At 41.5% G+C, this 18,410-nt stretch overlaps 1 protein-coding gene across 1 annotated transcript in view; it reads right to left on the bottom strand.

The window, feature by feature from the left end:
- Nucleotides 1-18,410, bottom strand: part of ROBO1 (roundabout guidance receptor 1) — a 1,545,337-nt gene that overhangs the window by 19,939 nt on the left and 1,506,988 nt on the right. The window contains exons 25-28 of the mRNA XM_078658344.1: nt 16,844-16,988; nt 12,635-12,880; nt 5,046-5,455; nt 3,726-3,878 (exon numbers count right to left, since the gene is read on the bottom strand). Of these exons, the coding sequence (XP_078514470.1) occupies nt 3,726-3,878; nt 5,046-5,455; nt 12,635-12,880; nt 16,844-16,988 (954 nt within the window). The remainder of the gene's footprint in view (nt 1-3,725; nt 3,879-5,045; nt 5,456-12,634; nt 12,881-16,843; nt 16,989-18,410) is intronic.

The raw sequence follows: 18,410 nt of genomic DNA, 5'->3' as shown, positions 1-18,410 counted from the left end.
CCAGTTTCAGGATGTTCTTGTTTAAGTGAATTATACGAGCACTAAAATGCATAGTTAGGCTGATTCCGAGCACTTTGGGATAAATCTAGATGCAAAAAAGACAATAATAAAATTGAGTAAACTGTGACTGTCACATCGTGTCTATGGTTTATGAAAGTATAAGCTGGGAGGTGAGAGCTCAAATTTACATAAATCGCTGTTTGCAGTTTGCAATATTCACAGCTTCCAATCAGACCTATGTCATGTGTAACACTTCCTGACAGCCTTGGGTATTAAAATCATAAATCTAACTCTAAAAATAAAACTGTAAGTCCCAGAATAAAAAGTCCTTTGGGCTAGCATGTCAGGACTGTCTGGAGTAATAACAAATAACATGGGGTCATTTAGCAGCCAAAGATGTTATGACAATCCCAACCATTTTGGTTATTTTGGGGGAGGATAACAATTCTGGTTGTATTAGGTAGTCACAAAAAGTGATTAATCTTAAGTACAACTGCAAGTCTATACGTTAACAAGGTTGATTAATGCATCGGCTGTAAATATATGTATAAGCAGCAGTGAATCAAAGTTATCATTTGGTGGCTATCAAAATAACACACCTGATTGATTGGTGTTTCCATTCAAATACATAATATTTAAATAATTTATAGAATGCATTTATAAAACTCAAAGACAGCTCTGGGGGTGCTCCACACTCTGTGGCTACAATAATTATTCATGCTGGTCTCTTTTTGCAACCAGCTTTTGCTGGTGGATGCCAGTATAAAACGAGGACATATCCTGGTGAGGTTATCTCACTAGTACTAAATGTCAGTAATGCTAGTAAGGTCACAGGAAAACTGCTTCAGTGCGATCAGGTTCATAATGAGGGCCGCTTCACTGCTATTTTTGTTAATCAACGAAAATGGAAAAGGATGCGTGGATATTCACCAAACTTTCACACTCATTAAATGGGATGGAAACTTAAGTTTAAAACTTAAAACTTGAACTTTTTTTTTTTAATTGGCGACGAATGTCCATCGAAAAAATGCCTTTGACTTAAGAAACGTGAACAATATAAGGATAATCAAAGTACTTTAACTTCCAATTTGCATCACTACCTAAATAAAAAAGATCTTTGAAATAAAAAGACTAATATCTACAATTAAGTATGGCTCTAATTTCAGCAAGACAAAATGCAAATGACAAAATATCCATAGCAGTCTTTACATTATGAAATGATTTTGGGTATAATCAGAGCGCAGTGTTGAAATGCTTGAGCGGTGGCTTAATGAAGCCTGAAAAATGGCACCTATATTTAGTACTGTAAAGGTATAATCTACCCAACTGATTTGATAATTAGGCAGGCTAATCTCAACATTGTCTTGCAATGGTTCCCTAGAGCGGAAAAGGAGAGTTTTTCTAGTAGTTTGCCTTGTGCACGCTCATTTACACGAGCCATAGAGGGGCGAGACCATAGACTGTGCCTATCAGACAGACGGACAGGTGAATGGACAAAAAGGTGTCGGGACAGGTGGGTAAGCAGGGGGAAGTGTAATGTACAGGACAAAGAAGGAGACAGTGTAGAGCCTGACTTATTGAGAGTGTATGAAAATAGACTGTATTCCTATTGCAGTCCCTTGTTATTACTAAAGGTAATGTTCCTAATGCGTATATACTTAAATGTTATATTTCAAACAATTTTTATTGCAAATCAGTAGATCATGCCCTTTGAAGGTATACGTGCACTTTAAACCCTCTAAAACAATATGAACAGAAGACATTCCTTTAAGCATTGCCGGATGCAAAAGCTAGGAAAGACATGCTATTCCACTATTGATATGCGTACATCTGATTAATACACTACAGAGCATAACCCACTTCCATATCGAAATGAGTGTCTCCTCCACTAGTCTGAAGTAAAGCACACAGGCAATACTTTTTGAAACAGGCTGGGAAAATTAACATTAATTTACATCTAGAGCAAGAGTGAGACATAACTATTCAAGATGGACAAGATCTGTGAATTGAGAACATAGTATTTTAGATGTGTGAGCCTCATAGAAACAAGGGGCATATTAACAAGGCAGCGCTATAAAATTATCGCCGCTTTTGCGGCCGTCTTCGGCCGAAAAGCGACGATAATTTTATCGCCTTATCAGCAAAGACACGCCATTGCGTGTTTTGCTGACTTAGAGCCCGTTTCCAGCACGCCTAACTTTGCATCGCTAATGAGATGCACAGTAGGCGTGGCTGTGAAATCAACCAGGAGAAATATTGCGAAGGAAGCTTCGCGATATAAACAAGGAAGGTAGCGATTATTTAAATCGCGCTAAGTATGCCTTAACGCAGGAATTTAACATCTGTTCAATTCCTGACTAAGGCATACTTAACATGGGGGCTGGATTCTGTGGCTAAGACCACAGGCCCTATCATCTAGGATATCGCCGTTTTCCATCATGGAAAATGGCGATATCCACCTTATCTCTGGAATTGTTATCGCCTCGGCGATACGCGTTGTGGATAATGTGCTAACCGGGCGATACATTTCAGAGATAGATGGCGATAAATAGGCAAGCGCTAAGCGTGCTTTGCTATATTTATCGCCGGCCCTTGTTAATATGTCCTCAACTTTGTACTTTGTTTCAGAACCTAAGTAAATAAACTTGATGCACTGTCACAATTACTGCTACTGATACCACTATAAGAATAATAATTGTAATAATAACAATAGTAATTTAATATTTGTGTAGAGTGTTTGGTTAGATTGAAATAACTGGGAATATGTAAACCTTCCAATTGATGCACATAATTGTCCATCCTCTGAGGGAATGTCTACTGGAGAGCAGTCATCTTTGAGATACAGGCTGGCAATAGGATCCCAGTTCACCACTAAGGACCATGGTTCCTGAAGAGATTTTGGGGGATGGAAAGACTGACACCCTTTGATACAACAGAGGAGGAGCTAGTTCTGGTGCATTGGTGGAGTATTACAACACAAGGTTGAGGTATTTTCTCTTTTCTGGTCAGTCCACTTCAGATGGACTTATCAGCCAATTAGCTCAAACCTCCATTGATGTCCATTCAAGGAATATCTCACAAGATTCCTATAGCATGATTATACAAGATTTAATCTTTGATCAAAAAGTATATTGATATATTATGGAGGGTCGTTGATGGGCTTAGCCAATACACTGATAATTGCTTAGAATGACAAAAAATAATTGAATTTACATCTAAGTGTAATAGTACGTTAAGGAACATCTTAATAATCTTTATTGTTTACACCTGAAACTCAGTACTTCCTAGTTCCCTTTGAAGCAGAGACACTATAATTCGAAATTATGAATAATGATTCTTTATATTTGGAATGTTGCATGGACCACAAAAAGACAGCAATTGGTCAAAATGTGTCATGGGTCCACGAACCTACATCACATAGCGACATATTATAATCAATTAGTGATTCATAAAAATGTTAAATCAACTGTTTAATTGACATGATGGTTATGAGGGAACGAAATGGACTTCGACGCTGTTTTACTTCCAATGTCCTTTACTTTTCTCAGCACTACTTAAATAATAACAGTACACACCACTCACATGGTCAATCTATAATTTACCAATGCGTTCAGCAACCAATCTCTTGCCTCTTATGAAGGTGTGGTAAGATCACAGATCATACACTCCTTGTTAGTTCATTACTCATAGAGCTCCAAATGATTTCCATACATTACAATACTTACCATCGGGGTAAGCTTCTCTTCTCGCATGTGCTTGCTGGTGTTTTTGTTTTTTGGTAGGTCGGGTCTTCTGAATTACTGCCGTGCTCATGTTGCTGTCTGTAGACAAAGGGCTTGTAGGCCTGGGGCAGTGTGACGGATGATAATGCCTACGGCCTAAAAAACAAACCACAAACGCATGCTTTTTTGGCAAATCCACACAATATGACATTTGATTGTGTTCATATCAAAATAAATCCCTACTAATAATATCTGGCCTGGATGGTATTCCTCTTCAGCACGCAACATTCCTTAATTCAAAGAACTTCAGTTGGAAAAAGTGATTCCATAAAAAACTACTGTATGTATAAATAAAGATATATCTCTATTCTAAGGAATGAAGAAAAAATGGCAGAGTTATTTCCTGTTACAATGGCGACAAAGCTAAGGATGCTTGCAGGTATCTCTCCTATTGTACAATTCATTAATCTCATTTTAGTCTTGTTCCCTAAAATGTTACGCATGGCACAGAAATGTCTAACACATCTCAATGGCAACTCCAAGATACAGCAAAAGGTTCAGGAGATGGGGCTAGAGCACTTTGGGAGTGCAAATGTTTTTTAGAGTAGGATATTCCACATTTTAGAAGGAAGAAGATGTAAAAAAGGTGTAAAGATTCTGCCTTTTGTCATCAATAGAGATTACTGTGCTTAAAAATGTACCCGTACCAATGTGACATGAGTAAAAAAACTGAGTGCAAGGAGATGAAAAAATAACTTTTCACCCATGTGTCAGCTTTCATTAAAGCAAACAAGGTATGCTGCAATAGTGGGTATGGGTGTTATTGCTAACATTTTCTTCATTGGTTAAGGAGAGTTCAGGAGTCACCCCCTCTCACTGACTACTGAACTGTACAAAAGTGGACCTCACCACCAGCCCCTCTGAACCTTTCTGGATCTGCAGAAGTACAGAAGAAGGACTGTACCTGCTGTTTGAGACTTGTGGGGAAATCTGAAGGGTTGAACCAGTTCCCATTTGTACCCAGGACAAGGAAGTTGGATTCCAAGGTTCAGCGGGCTGACCTAATGTGTGGCTACTGGGACATCACAAACTGCAAGAGGGCTTTTTCTGCAATAGTGACATACTCTGAAACTTTAATTGTACTACAATGTTCACAAGTTCGACCACTAAAACATGATGCAAATGGATACCTCACTGATTTGCAAGAATATCACACAGATGAAAATGATGTTTCTGAATCTACTCCCAAACCTCTTTAGAGCACAAATTCAGAACACTCATAAAAATGTATACAAAACACATTTGAAAAAAACGCTGAAGTACCTCCTGCAGCTTCATGCATTTGATGTCTTGCTACTTTAAGTCCAGCATATTCGGCTGCTGCAGCAACAGCCTGTGCAAAATCTGCATCAGTAAAAAAAGATCCATCAGAAGAGCTGACACTTGAGCGCCCACTAGAGACGTTGTCTTCTTCTGATGCCGATCCCCATCCATTGATCATGGACCCCGTGACAGAGCTTTCCAAATCCCCAATACTGGAAGCCGGAGTCTGTTCAAGGCCACGCAATAAAAGACGACGGGACTGCATCTTGGCAACCTCCACATCAGCCTCATCACCCTCTTCTTCGGGTGCATCTGTGTCCATATCAGAGACAAGTGGTCCTGAAATGTACCCGTAGGTATGCGGTGGAGAAACTGGCCTTGGGGGTGGAGGAGGGCTTACTTGCTGATGTCTGTATTAAAAAGAGATGCAAAATTGTATTAAACCATTAAAAACATAAAGATGAAATACATATATTTACACTGTCTCTGACATACATTTATTTTGTGTCAATGTTATGGCTGAAAGGACCACTGAAGAAAGGATTAATATAGAAAAATAACCCATTGCCAAGGGCTGTACCAGGCATTTTAGACCCTATGCCTGAATTTAGGGCCCTATCCTCTGGAGATATCCTAGGGAGGGATAGGTCCTATGACAATGGGCCTACAATGTGCACTAAAACATTTCACTCGCTGTGAGTAGAATGCTCTAAATTGAACACAGGGAAATAGAAAGTTAAACATGAGAATGCAGCAGGAGTATACATCAATGGTTCTATGTCACACCGTTGCTTTCAATGGAGCTCCCATAATTTCAATGTTCTGTCAAAGTGTTTACATTTCTTTTTGTTCATTAGTACTGTTAATATGTGTGTGCGTATGTGGAGGGGGAGGGGTTGGGCACCAGAGAAAGAGGCCAGCCAATGGATAAAGCAGGTTTCAACACAAACAAATACACTGGCAAGCAAGCTGGCACTTCTCACTGTGCTTTCTGCACAACTATTACAAAACAAACCAACAAGCCAGCATTACAAACAAACCAACACTCAGCTGTTCAAAAACTGTTTTTAGTTCTTAATTTGGCAGTCAGACATTCGGGAATGGGCCGGTGATTATTTACAAATTAATTTAGGAAGCAAACTCCCATGGTTGTACTCTAAATGGGTTTGCATATTTTTCTGGAACAGGATTCATTGCTACAGACGACAGACATCTGCACACAAACAGATTGCTCAATAAACATTACCCGTGCTCATTGTTCTTAAATCAAGTGGCACAGAAATGGTGTCAGCTGTTACATCCATTTGTTTTCAAATTGTTTGGGATATTGATATAAATATAGGGGTTAACCAATTTAATTGGAAATATCCTGTGCAGTGAACACAGGAAGATTGCCTTCGCACAAGGCTTCAATTGAAAGGATAGTTTAAAGGCATACTCTTTGCTAGCACTTACTGTTGGCTGTTTTGATTCAAATGGGCAAGAAATAATGCTGTGTTTACTTATTGGTAGTAGCATTACTCTGAGTCCTTCTCTCGCTATGATGAATCACTTAGTGAGGCCCCTGTGCCTTGAATCACCATAATTTCCCTCCCTCTTACTTCCTGTTCCATAACAGGCCTGAACACCACACAGCTGAACTGGTTGAAAGGATGGGAAGGAGGCCCTGATTCATCACAGAGAGAGAGGGGCTCAGAGTAATGCTATACCGGTAAGTAAACACAGCAGTACCCCTTCGTCCCTCTAGCAGTGACGAATCATATAGTGAGATGTACCCAAGGCAAAAATTGGACCAGGACCAATGCACAGAATATGTAAACACATGGCAAAAAACAGTTTACAACACAGAAACCAGAACTCTGGAACCCAACCAATCTCGAACCTCTGGACCACCCAATAATGAGACACAATGTTCGAAGGAACCATCCAAGTGGCAGTCCGACAGATCTCCTGCAATGAAGCACCCTGCATTTGAGCCACAGAAGCGGACATGCCCCTAGTAGATCTTCCCATGATTCCCAGAGGAGATGAAAGACCCAACTGCTTCACTGCAAGCAGAATCACTGATCCGATCCACCTGCTGAAGGTCTCAGATGAAGGCTGACCCTCCTTTACCAAAATTCACAAATAAGCGGAGGAGACCCAAAACTTCTTCACCCAGTCCAGGTAGATCAAAACCACACTGTGCACATCAAGCCAATGAAGTACCACCCCCACAAGAGACTGAGGGTTTGAAAAGAATCACTTCCTGCTGAAGATGAAATAAAGAATTTATTTTGGGCACTAATTCTAGACCCAACTGAAGAACAATCCTGTCTTTAAACACCTGAAAGAAAGGAGACACACAAGACAGAGAGCCCAGCTCCCCAAGGCGGCGAGCCAAAGTCAAAAGCCGTAACCCCACTGAAGACAAGGGCGCAAAAGGGGGATACTGGAGAGCACGCAACATCAACTGCAGATCCAAAGAAGGACACACCACCTGCGGAATCGGACATAGATTTTAAAAAGCTTTAAATATTTTGGAGTCTAAACCCTGATCATCCACCAGACCACTTCAAGCGACCTGGAAGTCTGAACAGCTGCCCACTGAACTTTAGGAGAGGCATGACTAAGACGCAACAGAAAACCATCCTGGAGAACCTCCAGCAACAATAGAAGAGAAACAGAAAGTGAAACAAACTCTTCTGATCACATCAAGCCTGAAACGTCTTCTAATGCTGTGCAAATGAAGGCCTGGTAGAAAACCTTCTGGAAGTCTGCACAAAAGCAGAATCAGAAGCTGAAAGACCCTGCAACATCACCTCCCCCCCAGTTCCATCTCCAAGCCGTCAGCTTGAGTTTCACCAACAATTTTACCTGGAGACACGGAAACCTCAGGGGCGAAGGAACTAATGGGAGCCAACACGCAACACCAACCCTCATCTCCTTCAGTAGAGAAGACCAGATAGAGCGAGGTCATGCCAGGGCAACTAGACCAACCTGAGCCTCCCTGCCTCCCATGCCTATCTGAATCAGAAACTTCTGGATCAAAGGATACTGCGGTAAAGAAAACATCAGGCCCCCTGGCCAAGGACACGACAGTGCATATATCCCAGAGGCCGAATCCTCCCATTCTCTGGACGAAAATGGGGAAGTAGGGCATTGCAATGGCTCCCAAACAGATACACTTGGGAATGACCCCACAACCGACATACCCTGGCAAATACCTCTGGAGAAAGACAGATGACCTGAGAGAACGGAAACTCCCTGCTCAGACAATCGACCTGACAATTCAGAACTCCCTGAATAAAGATGTCCCAAAGAGAACCCACAGTTGACTGGACCCACAGGAACATTTGTTATGCAACTGCAGACAAAGACAGAGCTTTCGCCTCCCCATTGATTTACATTCAATTTAGCAGTGGTGTTGTCCGTCTGAATGATGAAGTTCTTGCCCTTCAGCCAATGGGAAAAGTGAAGGAGGGCCAGATGAATCACCTCCAATTCACTCCAGTTTGAAGACTGAGCCCTTCGCCAGATATTCCTCAGACTCCTGACTTGGAGAGCCCATGACCAGGACCCGAACCACTTTCGCTGCCATCCTTATTAATGATCACAGCATCTGAAGTGAACAAGGAAACACCCTTCAGAACGTTGGAAGGGAGCAGCCCAGTTCTTTCCAGATCTCTGTCACACAAAGACGACACAACAAATCCTCTACATATGGAACTCACTGCCTCAGGATGAATCACTTGAGGACATTGAGGTGCCACTGGGCCCAGGGCACCAAGAACACTATGGCTGCAGATCATCCTGCACCTTTATCCGGAGTGAAACCACCTTAACAGGCTCCAACAACAGATCTTGCAGATGTGAATGAATCTTTAAGACCCTTGAGCCTGGCAAAATCACAATTCCCAGGTCCGTCCAGAAGCGGGCCCAATGAAAATGTGAACCTTTGTCAGAGCCAGCTGAGACTTCTTCGCATTCACTACGAAGCCATGAGATGACAGAAGAGCTAGCACCGTCTCCACATGTAAACATGTCAGGGGAAGAGAAGACCTTTGATCAAACAGTTACCTAGATATGGGAAGATAGAAATCCCATACAGATGAAGAACAGCCATCAGGGGAGCCAACACTTAGGTAAATTCTCGTGGAGCGGACTTCAGTAAAAACAGAATAACCTGGACCTGGAAATATGATGACCCCCCCACAGTGAATCTTAGAAACCTCTGATGACACGGATGAACAGGAATGTCAGAAGCTACCTTGATTACATCTGCAGATACATCAGCCAAACACTTTGCCTGTTGTTCCATATGTATGAGAACATCTGTCACACTTGACCTCTCCAGCATGGCTTACGCCAGAGCTTCAAAATCCTTCACCAAGGAATGAGCAGTCAATGTCCCATACGATGCCACTCTGAGAACCCGATTAGAGGCAGTAAAAGACTACATAAGTCCACAATCCACTTTCCGATCCACTTGATCCAAGGGAAAACAGTCATCTGGATTTAAAGAAGAGCGACCAATGAGAGGGGCAAGGATGGAATCAACCATGACAGAATGTGGTAACAACTTATCTCTTTCCTCCAAGGCATAGGGTTTTTAAAGAAAATGGGGAATCTGTCTATGTTCAAGACCTTCCCAGGACCTGAAAATCACCTCCTTGATTTTGGGGTGCAACGGCAAAGCCAGCACCACAGGCTTAGCTAATTGTGGAAAAGGATCCTCAGCAGCCCCCTCCACCAGAGGCAGCGACATGCCCAGATTCTCTCTGATATATGACAAAAGATCCTCCAGTTCCTCCCTGGATATGAACTTTACACCATGTACCACATATCTCTCTGGCTAACAGACATCATGATTCAGAATCCCCATTATCATATAGCAGGGTCAAATATGCTTATTCTTATGTTTGGAGGATAAGACACCAAAGCCCCAGCCAGGGCACCACCAGAACTCCTTGCTGGCACATATTGTTCATAATCACTACCCTCCTCAGAATCAGAGGACTGTGACCTTCTCCTCATCGCAGCTCACTTCTCCATCGCAATAAATACATTAAGCTACAGCCCAACACATGCTAAAATAAATAAAAGGCCTTTATTGGAGAAAAAATTCCCTCCAAAACTATTCAACCTGTATAAATGTACAACAATCTGCCAAGCCAATCCAATGCCACCTGTAAATACATTAGCTAATAGGGAAACTCCCTATACAGTATCAAAACCATGAGAGGGAAGCTGCCTTAACACTCTCCCCATAGAGAGCAGCACAACAGATAGATTGGTGTTAGAATTTCTGCAGGTCAGTTTCCTCGATCAGCACAAGCTGATCATCCAGTTTCTGAGGAGTCTCTGTCTCCCTGGTAATCATGACACGCCCTCAGCCAGCAGGAGCAAAGCACCACAGACCTCCGGCCAGGCGAGATGAGAAGGGAGGCGAATGCTCACAAATGCCTCATCGCAGGCAGACTAGCATCCCCCCTGTTCCAGCCCTGACAAACTGCTCATGCCGACTCCTGTTGCAAAATCTCCTGCATCTTCACCACAGCCAGGAACAAGTCAGCATACACGCTAAGCCGCAAGATTGCTGTGCAGCCCCCAAACCCGTCAGCACCCTGCTGCAAGAAGGGATTCACCATAAAATGCTGAAGCATGCTCACTGTACCTGCCCATAAATTTGGAGCACAAAAAGGTACAGGAAGTAAGGATGGGGGAGGGGGTTTTACATGTTGGGAATTACTGTGATTGCGGGCATAGGAGCCTCAATATGTGATCCATCATGGTAAGAGGAACGAAGGGGTAATTGTATACTTCGAAGAACATTTAATAACTTTACAGAATTTCCTGGAATGGTGACCATCTTTTTATGGTTTTTACTACCTGAAAAACTCGATGCATTTATTTACCTGCAATAATTTTGTGTAAATAAAACATAGATGTTATGCTCGGACTATTACAAATCAAACAAGACATGGCTTTTTTAAAACACTAAGAGTGAGGCAGAGAAGAAACTGAAGCTCATAAAATGTGTAATACATAAAATGTACAAGTCTACGTTAATCAATCCTTTCACATGCATTAAGAAAACATAGCTAGAAAACTGAGAATATATGATTCACCATACATGACACTGAGGAATGGTATTGTCAGTACCTTGAAAAAAAACTCCAATAATAAACAATTCAATGCATGCTTATAGGGGAGGAAAATTAGGAATATTAGGAAATATGGCCATTCTACGAATACTTCTGTAGTACCTTAATTCTTTTTAGTAAAGATGAATAGGTCAGATGTTTCTATCTCGAAAGACAATAACTTTCCTTTAACTCTATGCATCTGCCTCAAAGGTTAACATGATTATCATACGGGCCTTGATCCTCCTACCGGATGTATGACGTTACAACGCATGCTTTTACATCGCATGCTTTTACAACGCGTTTTTTACAACGCATACCATTACAGCGCATAGCGCTTTGGGGTGCTGGATAGTGAATAGTTTAATTTACTATTCCAACTCCAGTCCCCGTGGACACTAGAGAAGGTGTTGGATAGTAAATTAAATCTATTCCCTATCCTAGAGAGCCCCCCAGCGCAATGCGTTGTAATGGTTTGTGTTGTAAAAGTTGCGATATAAAAGCACTGCGTGGTAAAATTTGCGTTGTAAAGGATGTTTCCCCCTTCTACCAGATGAATGTCTGTCTAGAATGTCCTGGTGGTAATTTTTCTTCATGGGAACATCTTTAGCACCCTGAAACCCGTCAATGTTATTGTTAACCTCTCTTCTGTTACACTGTCTCTTTCCCTCGTTGTTATTTCTGGTTAGTTGTAAAGTGCTCAACTTCAGTGTTATATAAACATGGCTAATGAATAAATAAATAATAAAGGGTTTCATTGGGGAGTGACACAGACATTTGCAGTTTTAAATGCAATGTGTACTGTCTACAACAGGGGTCTCCACTATGTTCAGTCAAAGTCATCCAGAGGTACTGTTGTAGTAGTGACCACTTTCCGATTATATCAGTGGCCATCCTATGCACATTTACCAGCAGTGATCACCTCAATGTATCGGGAAGGGTTGGCAGCAGCATTTTAAAAATGGTCTTGTCACTTTGGAACGTCTTTGCATCGTTGATAAATAACAGCCATAGTTGTGATGCTCATGGCACCAAGGTAATCATAATAATAGTAATCCATTTCACAAATGTCACATCGCTTATCACTGAAATACCAGGTTAAAAAATATATTTCAGAAATTGAACAATTTTCTTCAATACATCAGCTTATTTGTTCTGAAAACACACAAATGTTTGTCTCAAATACATACATTTCAATTTTGGCATAAATGTTATATTTCAGCTAAGCAAAGGCTTTCAATTGGGTAGGTTGGGCTGCACACAGGATTGCTGTTTACAGGGAGCTGGAAAGCTACCAATAGCTCATTGGAGAAGCCTGCTCTACACAAATGTCATGGATTTCGAAGCCCTACTGAAGTAAGCCCCTGAATCTATACAATGTGCACAATCAAAACGAAATTTAAAAATATTTAGTGTACTTCTATTAGCTGGTGCAACAAGTGTCACAATGGTAGTATAACACACCTCCGGTCAAGCTGACGCTGTACATGCCCCATATCCTCGTCACAGTCCTGCAACATTGGCTGCAGCTCCTCCAGAGGTGAAGGTGTTAATGTAGCTGTTGACTGGTGGCTGTAGGACACAGCTGCTGGGGATGAGGCTGCCCCTCTGATTGGAGGTGTAGGTCCTCGCTCGTCCTCTTCTTCCAGTTCATCTTGCTGAAGGTACATTCTTGATGGAAGTGCAGGACAAGGGAGTTCACGATCATAGCTACAAGAGTTGTACCAGAAGATGAATGAAAATTAGATTGTCAGTGGTCCATTGATACACCGCAGGTGTTTACTCATAATGTTCTGATTCATATCTTTCTCACATTTGTATCTGTTAGCGATAGCTACTCAGAGAAATATTATAAACCTCAGAATAAAAAACGATCCTGCCATCATCACTCAATAAAAGAAAAGCGCCGCCTACTGGCCTTTGGGAGTGGAGAGCGTCCTACAGGGGTAGAGATGACCATTCCAGAGTATGTCTCTTCATATTGCATCTCCAGTGGATAGAATCTTCATGGGATGCGACTGACCATCATGGAAATGGAAGGCTCATTTAGGAGTGAGGTTGAAATTTGAGTGAGAAGTACAGTCCTGAAGCTGAACCACTCCAACTTGCTTAAGATTGTGTACACTGGAATGGGAATGTTCATACTGGAGTTGAAAGAATTATACTTCAGTAGAAACATTCACTATGATGTGGGGCAGTGCATCCTGGAGTGGTACATTTTATACTGGACTATGTTCATGGAAATGTTCATGCTGGAATGAGACGGTTCATGCTGGAACGACATGATTGCGACTGGAGTGGGGAGATCTGTACAGAGGAGGGCAACTCATACTAGAGCGGGAGGGCATACTTGAGCGGGAAAGTCCATGATGTAGTGGGGCCATTTGTACTTGACTGTGACTATTAATACTGGATTAAGAAGAATTATATGGGATTTTCAACATTTGTGATGGATTGAGACGATCTTTATCAGAATGGGAAGGTTCATACTAGAGTGGAAAGATTCTAACTGGAGCGGGAGTATATTGGGAAAGTATATTGGAATGGAAATATTTGCATTAGAATGAAAACATTTCTTCAGAATTGGAAGGTTCACACTCGAGTGCGAAGCTCTGTACAGTTGTCGGGTTTTCACAGAAAAGTTTGGCGGTACATCCTGTTGTGTGAATTTTTATAATTGAGTGGGAGGAGTTGCAAGGTTCATATTGGAATGGGAAAATTCTCACTAGAGTGGTACAAATGTCTGTTGATACTGGTGAGGTGCTGTTCATAGGACAGTTGGACAGTGCATACCAGACTTGGTACTGTTCCACGCTGGTGTTGTCAGATTGGGGAACATCCTTTAAAACGCAACTTTTACCCCGCACTACTATTACAACGCAACCATTACAACGGAAGTCATTACAACGACTTGCGCTGGAGGGCGCTGTAGGATAGGGAGTAGCTTAATTTTCTATCCAACACCTTCCCTACTATCCACGGGGACTGGAGTTGGAATAGAAAATTAAACTATTCCACTATCCAGCGCCCCCCAACGCAAGTCGTTGTAACGACTTGCGTTGTAATGGCATGCTTGGTAAAAGCATGCGTTGTGATGTCATACAACCCTATTCGTACTGGATTTGAAAGTTTTATATTGGAGTGAAATTGTTTGCACCAAGGCGGTGAGCATCACTGCTCAATGCTTTTCATATTGAAGTGGAATCTTCATTCTGGAGTGGGAAGATTCCTACAGAAGTAGGACTATACACATAAGACTAGGAAGGTTTATTCTTAGGTGGGCCTTTTCATAGTGAAGTATATAGTGAAGTAGACTGTTCACACTGGAGAAGACTGTTCATATTTAAGGAAAGATGGTTTGTACCACAAAAGCCTGACTATCAGACCAGTGGAACAGCTACATCTTGAGTCACGTTTTGCAGGGAAAAACTAGCTACATGTGGAAGGTGGTAGCATACATTTCTGTATCTAGAAAGGACTTACAGTTTAATTTTTGCAAAAATACAGCATGCAATGGAAGTGAGAAGAAAGTTATCTAAAGTAAAAGCTATTTCCATAAATGCCGCAACCATTTGAGTGTGCTATCTGCATACAATTTCCAGCATGAATACCAAAAGATAGCAATAACAATCATATTTTTTAACAAAACTCCATGCTGCAAAATTGCAGACATGCTTTTATGCTGCATTTTTACTGCATGAATGATAGTGATTGTAGAGAAAAAAGCTTGATTAATTCCAAGTTATATTAATGCTTCTGCACAACTATAAAATGACTGAACCAAATGTGATCTTTTTTTTCCTTTGCTTACACGTAGTAATGGAATAAAAACAGTTCTTTCTAGTTTTAATATGTGGTTCATGTAACTATGTTTGAGTCAACATTGGTTTGCTCTGTTTCTTGCTATTGGTGCAGCATGAATAGTGAAAAATCATGTTGCATCATTTTGTATGAGCCTGTCAAAGATCAGGGTTTTTGTTGATTACAAGTTGCTCACATGAAAAATGATTCATAAGCAAAAGGTGTGCCAGCCAGTTTTGCAATTCTTCCACAATGCTATCTTCATTTTTTTTGCTCTGGTGCCAATAGCATTACTATGGAATGGATGAGAATCGGTTTAAACATCATCACAGTGTCACAATTTCCCTCTGAGTGAGCATCAATTTGATGTGACTTAACTGGCAGCCCTACATAATATGCCCATGATAGACAAACGTAAGCGGTCGTTAATTTTCTTTTTTTCTGTAGAGGATTTTATATAAAGTAATGCCTTCATTGTTTTTCTAAGACTTTGCCAAAAGCTTACCACCATCTGAAATTTGCACCAACGTCCCATTGTAATCATGAAACAATTTTTTTGTTGCTTTAATATTTTAAAGGTGATTTGTTGAGGTGAACAAATTGAACCTCACAATGTAAAAGTCCCTCTTCACCTTTACATTGAATATAATAAGTAATATATTGAATGGCACGTCCATCAAATGTACCTGCACCTTATTTACTAATAAAGATCGTATTCTTCTTCACCATGTCTTGGCGATTACACGTGCTTCTTCCATGCCCTTTTCATTTCTATAAGTAGACATACTGTGAAGATCTGCTGCCCAAAAGTTATTATTGGCTTCACTTGTTCAAGAAAAATCAACTTTACTGCAATACAATTGACGATTCCAAATAAGGTCGCCGCGAGGTATCTAAATCATGTCATCATACTTGTAATCTTTCCACACCATGCATATTATTTACTAATGTTTTGTGTGTGTGCTTGTGTGGCGCACATAATTTCACTGCAGGAGTGCCTGAGCAACTCTTATTAAATTCTAACTTTTATTTTTAACTGCTGTCTAAAGTAATTTCCAACGTATTCTTCCCCTGTAATGAACCTTATCCCCTTTCCTAACTTCTAAATCCCTTAACAATGTATGCTCGGCCCTCTATGTTTATCTCTCTGTTCTTCCGTCTGCCGTGCCACTCCTGACTATCTCTCCCATCCATCTCCATCTCTTTCCATTTACTCTCTTCCTCCCAGTCTTCTTCTCCTATCCACGCTCTCCTACTCTAGCCATCTCCCTTTACTCTACACCACCCCCACCTCTCTAAACCTTCCTGAACCTTTTGTTGTAAATTCTTTCCCTATTACCCTTTTGCCACTGCACCCTGTTCTACACCTCTCCCTACAGGACGCATACCCCGCTCTCGCCTCCCTTCCCTACTTCCACATTCATCCAGCTCACGATCAGTTCTTTGCTCTTTTCCCCTCATCTCCCCGCATCTCCTACTATCTTCACGCAGTAGCGTAACAAAAGTTGATGGGGCCCCCTGCAAAGTAGATGGAGGGGGGCCCCCCTTCTGGAGTCAGTCAGGAGCTCTCAGGCCATGGTACTCTGCTGAGTGCCCCTGGAGCTCGGGCCCCTCTGCACCGTGTAGGCTGCGGGGGCCTATGTTACGCCACTGGAAGTGGGCGTGCTTGAGGTAGGGAGGAAAGGGGCAATGAAGGCACGAGAAATAGAAAAGGGACTTCATGTCCACATTATCGTTAAACGCCTGCTGCTTGGTAGTAGTTCAAGTGATGAGTGAATCTCCCCACCCCAAAATACCCCATCCGTAGCAGCAAAGACCGCAATCTTGGTTAAAGGCTGGTCTACCTAGTAGAAAGCATGCCACACACTGTACCTTTCATCCACTGAAAGACTGTAATCTTCACTATTGCTGTGGGGTGGAGGATGCACAGGGGGCGGTGGGAGGAGGTCGGCCCAATTCATGCCCGCCTGTTTGGACAGTTTTGGGGTCCGCATGCCCTTCTTATGTCCTTGGCTCCCTGTAGATAAATACAAGTAAGAATATGTTATCTTTCCTGCTTCATTTACAAAGCCATTATTTTCTGGTACAAATTAGCACAATTTACAGCGATATTAACATTGCAATCTCAATAACAAAACTGGAAATACCAAACCTTTTCCAGCTTGCTACATAAATCGATGATAACTAATAGGAGCAATATAATTTGCCCAGGAAAATATCCATTAGTTTAACAGCTAATAAATACCTAAAATGCAGTGAAACCATAAATGAATTTTATATTTGGTAACACTTAGAATGCTCTTCCTATGAAATTAATTGCATTATGGATTATCATCTAAAACAAATGAGCTGTAGACATATCTTCTGAAGTGCTTGTCAGCTGTTTAATTGCTGTAACCTAAAATACAATATGAGGCTGATATGATCTATTAAATTTCCACTCTTGCATTAAGTCTCTGAAAATAGATATATGATTGTTACTCCCTCCCTGGGTTTTGTAGGCTCTGAGACATTTTATCTAAGTGAATACAAAGGCGGTTCAGTATATGTGTTTGGGACCACACATGCACCTTTAAGAAATGAATATAGCAAGTGTTATAACAATTTGCAGGATTACGGTTTCTACATTTTAAAAGCATTCAAAGGTATAACGCTAGATACAAACGAAATTATCCATTCACTCGCCAACTCTTGCACTGCAACTACTAGTTTTAAAGAAGCATTGGTAAAGCCAATTGGTATGCCTTTTGCTCTGCATGTTTTGTTTCATTGTTGTTTTGTGATAATTGCTAGGGGAGGTGCTGTGCCCTTACCAATATCTTGAAAAATGACTAAATACAAACAAATATGTATTTTTGTCTCAAAAGCATACACTGCTATTGGAGCGTCTGCCATAAAGTGAACTTCTTTGTATGCAGATGTGAGGCTTATGAAAGAGCAGAATGAGGTCACTCAGTGACGAAAACCAATGGCTGAAGTGGGCTAATTGCCCCATGCTGTGTTCTGTAGTTGGCAGAAGAAAAATGTGAATGAAAAAACAACAGACCACTGGATGAAGAGGGATGCATGAAAGCCCTTATAAGTAATTTTGTCATACAGATAAGTTACGAAGATGCTGGCTAGCACCTATTTTAATTATGTTCGTACCTATTCTGGATCCTAATGAAGAGCTTGCAATACCAATCACACTTAGGTGCTGCTCAATCAGTGGCGTAACGAACCTTGAGTGGGCCCCCCTGCAGGGTACGTGAAGGGGCCCCCTCCGGACTCAATCTAGAGCTCCCCAGCAGAAGTGCGGTGCTGACGGGACCCCCTGGAGGCTGAGGTACCCCCTACACCCTGTGCTCAATGTATTGTTAATTGTCACTGGGGTTAGAAGAACTGCCTTAGCTCACATCTGTCCTTATGGTGAGAATCAACAGACCAAAGTAGGCTCCCT

This window comes from Lissotriton helveticus, chromosome 8 (assembly GCF_964261635.1).
Source record: "Lissotriton helveticus chromosome 8, aLisHel1.1, whole genome shotgun sequence".
Lineage (NCBI taxonomy): Eukaryota > Metazoa > Chordata > Amphibia > Caudata > Salamandridae > Lissotriton > Lissotriton helveticus.
The sequence above is the reverse complement of the archived record's forward strand: the minus strand, read 5'-3'. Positions and strand labels throughout refer to the sequence as shown.